This window comes from Anguilla rostrata, chromosome 15 (assembly GCF_018555375.3).
Source record: "Anguilla rostrata isolate EN2019 chromosome 15, ASM1855537v3, whole genome shotgun sequence".
NCBI lineage: Eukaryota > Metazoa > Chordata > Actinopteri > Anguilliformes > Anguillidae > Anguilla > Anguilla rostrata.
The window spans coordinates 5,199,713-5,210,395 of record NC_057947.1 but is presented as its reverse complement, the minus strand read 5'-3'; the positions used below and the strand labels follow the sequence as shown (position 1 = coordinate 5,210,395).

General features: G+C 49.2%; 1 protein-coding gene across 2 annotated transcripts; it reads left to right on the top strand.

Annotated features, from left to right (window-relative positions):
* Positions 1-504: 504 nt before the first annotated feature.
* LOC135241254 (caspase-8-like) lies at positions 505-9,753 on the top strand. 2 transcript variants are annotated; one of them, XM_064311486.1, is made up of 10 exons: positions 505-921; positions 2,376-2,704; positions 3,103-3,202; positions 5,708-5,846; positions 6,275-6,339; positions 6,919-6,973; positions 7,220-7,296; positions 7,616-7,748; positions 8,133-8,655; positions 9,031-9,753. In XM_064311486.1, exons 2-10 carry the CDS (start codon positions 2,391-2,393, stop codon positions 9,158-9,160), a joined length of 1,536 nt encoding a protein of 511 aa, XP_064167556.1. In that variant the 5' UTR covers positions 505-921; positions 2,376-2,390; the 3' UTR covers positions 9,161-9,753. The 2 variants fall into 2 exon arrangements, with proteins under 2 accessions (XP_064167556.1, XP_064167555.1); XM_064311485.1 differs by having other exon boundaries at positions 6,272-6,339.
* The last annotated feature ends 930 nt before the right edge of the window (positions 9,754-10,683 follow it).

The window sequence follows — 10,683 nt, the reverse complement described above, 5'->3', positions numbered from 1 at the left end:
GACAGAATATTCAGCCCATCTAGACGCACTACTATACCTTTGGTCTACGCAGGTGACCGTCTTATGAGATTCAGTAATACCAAATTGATGTTATCAATGTAATGGTCACAAACTCATTTCATACTCCTCGCCACAAAACCATTTTCTCTTGGGGCACAAGAGAGCACAAAGGCTGGGAAGTTATGAAACTGGGAAAGTTACAGACTGCTGGATTATCTGAAGAGGAGCTGTGTGGCTGTGAAGATGAATAAAGGGACTAGATTGTAGGGGTGTTATATTTCATTTGGCTTCTGTTTTCAAAAGTTATCCGTTCATGCAGCTTGACTGATACCGAAGAGATTCGGGTTAAGAGCTCTTCTCAGGGCAACAGCAGCAGTGGAAACCTTCCTACAGCATGCGCGTCACTGCGCTGCTCCATGAGACTACACACCAAGTGATTTTTCCTAAGGTTAATTGGTGATTTTTTAAGTGGTCCGAGTGTAGCAACAACAAGCTAGAGTCAATGGAATTGAGAGGACGTGTTAGAGTGCTACTCATGTTTCTTCTTTACCGAATGCCAACATGCTTAGTCCTCTAGGAGTGACAGTATATGAATCTGCTATATAAAGCAATACATGTTTTAGTCCAAGTGTTCCATCTTAAATTAGATTAGGTCAGGGTAATGACTTGTAAGTTTGAATGGGCAAAACTTTCAAACCAAAATTTTCGATAGACAGAAAGTTCAGAACCGGATAAACGAGTAGGAACTACCAATGACGCCACGCTGTATTCGCAAAGCAAACTTCCTGCTAAATTAGTCCCAAAGTGAAACTGGAAGAAAAAAGGAAGTTCATGGGACGAATAACTTAAGTCTCTAGATAATTTATCGCGCTTTCATTTCATGTGGGTCAGAGAGCCCAATATTTTGTGAACAAGTTACCGGTAAGTGAACGTTATTTGTATGAAAATATTGTCGCTTTCTACCGGACGTTACAGTTAATGAACGACTGGTTAAAATACCAACACGGAACAAGTTTATGAAATGTAATGCTATGCCACAAGTTTCAACTGTTATTTTGTTTTGGCATTACTGGGACACCCGACTTGTAACGGCTTTGAATTATCAATCCATTATTGATTTCTTAAAGCAGTGTTATAGTGGTCAGTACACTCCGAGCAGTGGCATTTTAAAGTTAAGTCTAGCGGAACTACATAATCGGTGAATGTATCGTTGTCTTAATGGTGGTTGCTGGTAGCTTTTATTGTCTTTCAATTTCCCAACTCGTGATTTCATTGTTTTTTGTGCGGCGTGTTTACACCTATTTGTTCAGTACATTTTAAACTAAATGTAGAATCAATGCCGAGAGTGGACTGTATACTGAGTAAATAACAGAGTAACTTGTTCTTAAGTTATAAAGCGCCAGTGGCGTAGCACTGTATTCCTTTCCTCAATTAGGTAGCTTAAATCCTCACACTGAATTACTGAAATGAATGTTCTCCAGAGTTCCAAAGTGGTCTTTTACTGACAGTAAATGTACGGCTCGCGACCCCCGACGTGGCGGTTGTTTCTATGGCTTAAAGAGGCAACAGCACACAGTATGAAACACTGTAAACATTACAGTGTTGTGCTAAATGGTGGCGCTGCATTTCTATTCATGGGTGTCTCCATTAATAGGGAACTCACAAAAAAGTGTACATGAGGCCTTGCCAGTTACCTATGCTAGCTTGGTAATAGATCTCATTTGCAACAGGAAGCAGTATGAATACAAAATATTGCAACAGTGCTGACTTTAAGAGTACAGTGCCTCCTCTTATACTGAGCAGTAGTAGCCTGTTTTTCTTACTGTCCAGCCCTCATCTGTAGACTCCTCACCACTAGACATGCACACTACACTACACGCACAAACACTGAGAGAGAGAGAGAGAGAGAGAGAGAGAGAGAGAGAGAGAGAGAGAGAGAGAGAGAGAGAGAGAGAGAGAGAGAGAGAGAGAGAGAGAGAGAGAGGAGAGAAGAGAGAAAAGAGAGAGAGAGAGAGAGAGAGAGAGAGAGAGAGAGGAGAGAGAGAGAGAGAGCCAAAAGTGGCTCAAGGAGGGGGGTGCACAGGCCCGGTGTACAGCCTCCCAGCATATCTCAGTTTAGGGCACCTGGTTAGGCTTCAGGAGTCACAGTTAAATGGGTAGGAGCCAGCTTTTGTTAAATTAAACCACATCTGCTCTGATACATCAATAACTCAGTTCATCTGAATGGTTTGTTCACCATCTTTACTTGTGTCCACCTGTATTAACAAATTAGCTCAAGACATGTGAATCAGTGGATCTGATTGGTCAGATGCCGCATAGGTCTGACCTGTCAGAGTGTTTGGGACTGCCTCTCTTCTCCTCCCCTCCCCCTGCAGCCATAGCACTGGGGCATGGACGTGGGCATGGACGTGGACCTGCTGCTCAAGATCGACAGTGACCTGGACTCACAGGAAGTGGAGGAACTCAAGTTCCTATGCAAGGACCACGTGCCGCAGAAGCAGCTGGAGACGGTGGAGGCCGCGCAGGACCTCTTCCTGCGGCTGCAGGAGCACGGGCTGCTGGGAGAGGACTGCCTCTTCCTGGCGGAGCTGCTGCTCACCATCCGCCGCCTGGACCTGCTCCGGGTCCTGGAGGTCTCGCAGAGGGAGGTGGAGGACTCTCTGCGCGAACAGGCAGGCGCGTACTGCGGCGTCTCGCCCTACAGGTCAGCCTGCTGCTGTCACGCACCCATTTTTACAGGAGTAAACTGTGGATGAGACGCCGATCGCCTGTAAGATCATTAATGCGGTTTACCTGTTTCACGGTCGTTTTGGTACTGCGCTGCATTTTATACGATGTGATTGCTTGGTCCCTTGACAAAAGGATTTCTTAATACAGGGCTAGCCAGGGTAAACAAAGGATTAAAAATATAGCTGAATGGAGGGTGAAAGTTCTGACCGGGGTGTTAGGGTGTAAATTTGAGTGTAAGTTAGGGTGTAAAGCTGAAGAGAGGTGTAGGGGGTAAATTTAGCTGAAGAGAGGTGTAGGGGGTAATTTTAGCTGAATAGATTGTTAAGGGTAAATTGTACTGAGAAGCTAACCCAGACATGTTTTCTGTCACAGGAAGATGCTGTATGAACTCTCAGAAAATGTGACGGAGGAGACTCTCAAATCCTTTAAGTTCTTGTTGCGGCTGCCTCGAAACAGACTTGAATCCTGCACAGTGAGTACCTAACGAATGCAGGGCCAAACACTGACAACACCCAACACAGGCTGCAGCTAATACAGCTGGGTATTAGTGCAGGCAGTAACACAGGCTGCGGTTAATACAGCTGGGTCTTAATGCAGGCAGTAACACAGGCTGCAGCTAATACAGCTGGGTCTTAGTGCAGGCAGTAACACAGGCTGCAGCTAATACAGCTGGGTCTTAGTGCAGGCAGTAACACAGGCTGCGGTTAATACAGCTGGGTCTTAGTGCAGGCAGTAACACAGGCTGCGGTTAATACAGCTGGGTCTTAGTGCAGGCAGTAACACAGGCTGCAGCTAATACAGCTGGGTCTTAGTGCAGGCAGTAACACAGGCTGCAGCTAATACAGCTGGGTCTTAGTGCAGGCAGTAACACAGGCTGCAGCTAATACAGCTGGGTCTTAGTGCAGGCAGTAACACAGGCTGCAGCTAATACAGCTGGGTCTTAGTGCAGGCAGTAACACAGGCTGCAGCTAATACAGCTGGGTCTTAGTGCAGGCAGTAACACAGGCTGCGGCTAATACAGCTGGGTCTCAGTGCAGGCAGTAACACAGGCTGCGGCTAATACAGCTGGGTCTTAGTGCAGGCAGTAACACAGGCTGCGGCTAATACAGCTGGGTCTTAGTGCAGGCAGTAACACAGGCTGCAGCTAATACAGCTGGGTCTTAGTGCAGGCAGTAACACAGGCTGCAGCTAATACAGCTGGGTCTTAGTGCAGGCAGTAACACAGGCTGCAGCTAATACAGCTGGGTCTTAGTGCAGGCAGTAACACAGGCTGCAGCTAATACAGCTGGGTCTTAGTGCAGGCAGTAACACAGGCTGCAGCTAATACAGCTGGGTCTTAGTGCAGGCAGTAACACAGGCTGCGGTTAATACAGCTGGGTCTTAGTGCAGGCAGTAACACAGGCTGCAGCTAATACAGCTGGGTCTTAGTGCAGGCAGTAACACAGGCTGCAGCTAATACAGCTGGGTCTTAGTGCAGGCAGTAACACAGGCTGCGGCTAATACAGCTGGGTCTTAGTGCAGGCAGTAACACAGGCTGCAGCTAATACAGCTGGGTCTTAGTGCAGGCAGTAACACAGGCTGCGGTTAATACAGCTGGGTCTTAGTGCAGGCAGTAACACAGGCTGCGGCTAATACAGCTGGGTCTTAGTGCAGGCAGTAACACAGGCTGCGGCTAATACAGCTGGGTCTTAGTGCAGGCAGTAACACAGGCTGCAGCTAATACAGCTGGGTCTTAGTGCAGGCAGTAACACAGGCTGCAGCTAATACAGCTGGGTCTTAGTGCAGGCAGTAACACAGGCTGCAGCTAATACAGCTGGGTCTTAGTGCAGGCAGTAACACAGGCTGCGGTTAATACAGCTGGGTCTTAGTGCAGGCAGTAACACAGGCTGCAGCTAATACAGCTGGGTCTTAGTGCAGGCAGTAACACAGGCTGCAGCTAATACAGCTGGGTCTTAGTGCAGGCAGTAACACAGGCTGCAGCTAATACAGCTGGGTATTAGTGCAGGCAGTAACACAGGCTGCAGCTAATACAGCTGGGTCTTAGTGCAGGCAGTACCACAGGCTGCAGCTAATACAGCTGGGTCTTAGTGCAGGCAGTAACACAGGCTGCAGCTAATACAGCTGGGTCTTAGTGCAGGCAGTAACACAGGCTGCAGCTAATACAGCTGGGTCTTAGTGCAGGCAGTAACACAGGCTGCGGTTAATACAGCTGGGTCTTAGTGCAGGCAGTAACACAGGCTGCGGCTAATACAGCTGGGTCTTAGTGCAGGCAGTAACACAGGCTGCAGCTAATACAGCTGGGTCTTAGTGCAGGCAGTAACACAGGCTGCAGCTAATACAGCTGGGTATTAGTGCAGGCAGTAACACAGGCTGCGGTTAATACAGCTGGGTCTTAATGCAGGCAGTAACACAGGCTGCAGCTAATACAGCTGGGTCTCAGTGCAGGCAGTAACACAGGCTGCAGCTAATACAGCTGGCTCTTAGTGCAGGCAGTAACACAGGCTGCAGCTAATACAGCTGGGTCTTAGTGCAGGCAGTAACACAGGCTGCAGCTAATACAGCTGGGTCTTAGTGCAGGCAGTAACACAGGCTGCAGCTAATACAGCTGGGTCTTAGTGCAGGCAGTACCACAGGCTGCAGCTAATACAGCTGGGTCTTAGTGCAGGCAGTAACACAGGCTGCAGCTAATACAGCTGGGTCTTAGTGCAGGCAGTAACACAGGCTGCAGCTAATACAGCTGGGTCTTAGTGCAGGCAGTAACACAGGCTGCAGCTAATACAGCTGGGTCTTAGTGCAGGCAGTAACACAGGCTGCGGTTAATACAGCTGGGTCTTAGTGCAGGCAGTAACACAGGCTGCAGCTAATACAGCTGGGTCTTAGTGCAGGCAGTAACACAGGCTGCGGCTAATACAGCTGGGTCTTAGTGCAGGCAGTACCACAGGCTGCAGCTAATACAGCTGGGTCTTAATGTTCGCAGAGCTTCTTGGATGTCCTGGTGGAGATGGAGAAGCAGGACATGCTCAGGGAGGACAGCGTGGACGAGCTGGAGCGGGTCTTTCAGGAATGTAACAGGGAGCTGGCTGCCAAAGTCCGAGAGTACGCAGCACAGCGGGCAGGTGAGAGAACACACCTCCGCACTCCACTCACACCGATCACTCGGACATGTCACACATACCTGTCTCTCATACCTGTCACACCTGCTTGTCACTCATACCTGTCACATATACCTGTCACACATGCCTGTCACACATGCCTGTCACTCATACCTGTCACTCATACCTGTCACACATGCCTGTCAGTCATACCTGTCACACATGCCTGTCACTCATACCTGTCACTCATACCTGTCACTCATGCCTGTCACTCATGCCTGTCACTCATGCCTGTCACTCATGCCTGTCACTCATACCTGTCACTCATACCTGTCACTCATACCTGTCACACATGCCTGTCACTCATACCTGTCACATATACCTGTCACTCTTACCTGTCACTCATACCTGTCACTCATACCTGTCACACATGCCTGTCCTGTTTCCAGCAGGGGGCCCCACTGTGCAGTCTGGCCCAGGCCGGGAATACCCAGTACGTGGAAACTCGGAGTCACAGGTTTGTTCTGTGAGCCCTGGGACTTCCTCTCACTGGTACACTTGGGACGCTTGTCTTGCGGCTAGGTGTAGCTTCCCAGTTGCAGCCAAGTTTTAGCATCCTGTGGGAGGGGGGTGTTGGGGGAATACCAGGAGGGTCAGAGAAAAATGGTCCTTGTTCCAGCCTATGATTCCACTGCCCTTAAAAAGAGCTCCAGGACCTGTAGATTCAAAGCATCCTGACAGATCACCCCCATATTTCCCTTTCAATATAAAAGCGTCCTTTTTCCAACGGCAAATCCACCGCAAGAATACCAGGCCAACAAGCTCATTTTCTGTTCCAATGCAAACTTTCAGGCCAATCATTTTGACACCTATCTTCAAGAAATAAAATTACTTCTTGTTGAAAACTTTCTGTGAGCAATTGTACGATTAAAAAAAAAACTGAATTTTTAACATGCTATATAGCTCATTCGTTACCTGTATTCTTTATTTTATACAGCTTTTGTTGCTCATTTTTATGAAGAGTGGCAGTCATTTTGGAGGACACTGCATATTATTTGCATTTAGGGATTCATTCATGTTTGTTTCGAACCTGCAGCCCAGAGTACAACAGCAGCCCCACGGACCCTCTGTCCCAGCTTCCAGCCCAAGTCGTGAGTTTCTGCAACTGACCCCCACCCCCACCTCCCCCTCACCACCTTATGCACTGCCCCAATCCCCACACCTCATGGTTTCAGGAGCAACATGATTGCGCATGTGAAGTAATTGAAACAATCTGGAATATTCTGTAACCCGCCAGACAGATTCACTCTCTCCCTGTGTTCTTCCTGCCCTCCAGGTGTGTTCACTCTCTCTCTCTCTTTTTCTCTCCCTCTTTCTCTCTTTCTCTCTCGCTCCAGTGCCTCTTGCCAGTGTCTCTTCTGGAGAGAATACGAGCCTGTGTCTGGATGCTGCGTCGAGGCACTCGCCTGATGAGGTACATCACAGCTAATGAAAGCACAAGCTAAGGCTAATGCCAAAAGACTTACTCCTTTAGCTAGCACCAGCAATGCTAATATATCGTACTGGTGTAGTTAGTATTTTTCACTTGTGAAAATTGCAAAAAAAGATTTACTCATTTAGGAAGCACCAACAATGCTAACATCTAATATGCATAACTTCATGTAGAATGCAGATTTTACTTGTATGTACGATGCGCACCATCGGCGTTGCATCTGCGGCACTCCAGACGTAGCACAGGTAGCAAGTAGCAATTTCTGCATGTCAAGCCACTGAGGTCATTACTCTACCCGTAGGACCTGGAAGATTATTACAAGACAAGCAGCCAGCCACTCGGCTACTGCCTCATCATCAACAACTACAGCTTTGAGGAGGCCAGAGCGAGGGGGCAGTTCCTGGGGGACCGTAAAGGCACGGACCGGGACGCGGGTGAGGACCGTCCGAGGGGCCTGCGGGGAGATCCGTCCTACTGGGGCACTGTAATGGGCATCACGGTATGGGTGCCCATTACAGTGCCCCAGCTGTAATGGGCAGCTGCCAAGTGCAAGTCATGCCAGCGCCCACAGTGGTCTACAGCATTGCGCATAACCGGCTGGAGCATGACCTGGGGGGCGGTTGGGTTCATCATTCAGCACGACGTCCATGGTTCATTGGGTACCACCGACCCCCTATAGTTAATCAGGTTGCCCTAATTTAAAAAATGGAGATTTTACCTTTCTGTCCCTCCTCTCTCTCTCTTTCTCTCTCTCCCTCCCTGTCCCTCCCTGCCTCCTCTCTCCTCCATCCCTCCATCCTCCCTCTCCCCCTCCGTAGAGCTCTTGCGGACGGTGTTCTCCAGGCTGCACTTCGAGGTGGAGGAGCGGAGGGACCTGACGGGGGAGGAGCTGCGGGAGGTGGTGCGGGAGTTTGGGAAGCGGGACCACAGCGAGCTGGGCGTGTTCGTCTGCTGCGTGCTCTCGCACGGGGAGAAGGGCTCCGTGCACGCCGCGGACGGCACGTCGGTGCCCATCCGCGCCCTCACCCTCCCCTTCACCAGCACCCACTGCCCCACGCTGGCTCTCAAGCCCAAGCTCTTCTTCATCCAGGCCTGCCAGGGGCAGGAGCTGCAGCGCGGGGCGCTGATCCAGGCCGACGGGGTGGGGGAGGAGGAGGAGGAGGAGGAGGAAGAGGCCTACAGAGCGGACGCCAGCAGCTTCGTGCCGGACACGGTCCCCGACGACTCGGACTTCCTGCTGGGCATGGCCACGGTGGAGGACTACCGGTCCTTCCGCAGCGTCACGCAGGGATCCATCTTCATCCAGGAGCTCTGCCGCCAGCTGGTCAGGGGCTGTGAGCAGTGAGTAGGGAGAGCCATCCGTCAAATATATATATCTGTATTACATTACATTACATTTGTTTGGCAGATGCTTTTATCCAAAGCGACGTACAAAAAGTGCATTTCATGGTCATAGACAACTGCTAAACACAGGTTCAGTAAGGTACAATACTTATTTTGTACAGCTATTTCTAGCCAAGAACACAGTTTAGTTCACACAGTGAACACTATTCAGACCTAATGAAATATATGAAATATACTGCCTATACAGGGATATCTGTATGAAAGAAATATAATGCTTTGAGAAGTGGTATTTTGGTGAGGATTCCTTTTCAGTGGAATCAGTGATCACTGTAGCCACACAGCAGTCATAATGCCCAATGCGGTATGTTGCAGGAAAGAGGACATCCTGACCATCATGACGAGAGTTAACCGGGCGGTGAGCACCGGCGTTTACCTGAAGTCCAAGCAGATGCCGGAGCCGAGATACACGCTGAGAAAGAAGCTGGTCCTGCCCATAGACTGACACGCCCGCTCCGGCGTACGGGCCCCGCCCTCCAGACGCGCTGCCACCCCCCCCTCGGGACCCGCCCCCGTAAACGTGCCGACACGGACGGAGCTGAGGGGCTTTCCCAGGAGCTCAGTCACCTGACCTGTGGGTGCCTGACGTCAGTAGCCTGTGAAGGATTCCTAGGAAAGTCCCTCCACAGCAGTTCACAAAATGGCTGATGGGAGAGGAAGTCTGGAGTTTGGCTAATACAATTTCAAAATCCCAAATCTCTGGACTCCCATAAGCCCTTTTTTGAATGCACCCCTGGCTCTGGTCCGACTTGTCAAGATGAAATAGTATTATACCCACAAAGCATATTTATTCTGTGAGTGAAATTGAGATTTTTATACAAGCTTACACAGAACTGGGTGTTGTGCTTTTTGTTCCCAAAGATGGACGTAAATATCTGGTGGAGGTGCAGCACCTTTTTTATCATTTAAAAAGTTGAAGAGATGCTACTGTACTTTTTCTAGTTTGGCCACTTGTGTTTGATATGGAATAGTTCCGTGATTGAAAAGTGAGCATTAACTGTTTTTGACTGAGAAACTGGAATACACAAAATTGATGCATGTTTTTGCTATTCCTTTCTTAACCTAATACAAATACACTTGGTGCTGAAATAGCTTATAAAAAATGCTTCTGTGTGTTCATTTTAGCAGACTCACCATCATTCATTTTTAGTTTGTGAACTCCCTATGACTGGTTACTATACCTACAGGTTACCAAACTCTTGCATGGTGTGCAAATTAGATCACACTGACATTACCTACTCCAGTTCTGTGAACTGTGATGTTATATTGATGTGACAAGTATGAAATTTAAAGGCGCCTTGTTGGGACAGGCCCGCTCAGAGTCATTACCATTATTTTGGAGGACGGTGAGCCTCTTATCTTGCATCCACTTTATCCATGACAGCGATGGCATAACATGACCGTCCCACCAGGATGGAGAGAGAGAGCCTGCACTGAAGAGATTCATACCATTGCCTGAGCTGCTATCAAATCACACACCAATCAGTGCTCTCCTTCAGCCTTCATCCACCAATCAGTGCTCTCCTTCAGCCTTCACCCAACAATCAGTGCTCACCTTCAGCCTTCATCCACCAATCAGTGCTCACCTTCAGCCTTCACACACCAACCAGTGCTCTCCTTCAGCCTTCACACACCAATCAGTGCTCACCTTCAGCCTTCACACACCAATCAGTGCTCTCCTTCAGCCTTCACACACCAACCAGTGCTCACCTTCAGCCTTCACACACCAACCAGTGCTCTCCTTCAGCCTTCACCCAACAATCAGTGCTCACCTTCAGCCTTCACACACCAATCAGTGCTCACCTTCAGCCTTCACACCAATCAGTGCTCACCTTCAGCCTTCACACACCAACCAGTGCTCTCCTTCAGCCTTCACCCACCAATCAGTGCTCACCTTCAGCCTTCACACACCAATCAGTGCTCTCCTTCAGCCTTCACACACCAACCAGTGCTCACCTTCAGCCTTCA

What these genes read in the sequence shown, in the direction of transcription:
- LOC135241254 (XM_064311485.1), top strand. Translation starts at nt 2,391, where the DNA reads ATGGACGTGGGCATGGACGTGGACCTGCTGCTCAAGATCGACAGTGAC. An exon ending in TGCGGCGTCTCGCCCTACAG is followed by an intron (nt 2,705 to 3,102) that starts GTCAGCCTGCTG and finishes TTTCTGTCACAG; the next exon opens with GAAGATGCTGTATGAACTCT. An exon ending in CGAGGCACTCGCCTGATGAG is followed by an intron (nt 7,297 to 7,615) that starts GTACATCACAGC and finishes CTCTACCCGTAG; the next exon opens with GACCTGGAAGATTATTACAA.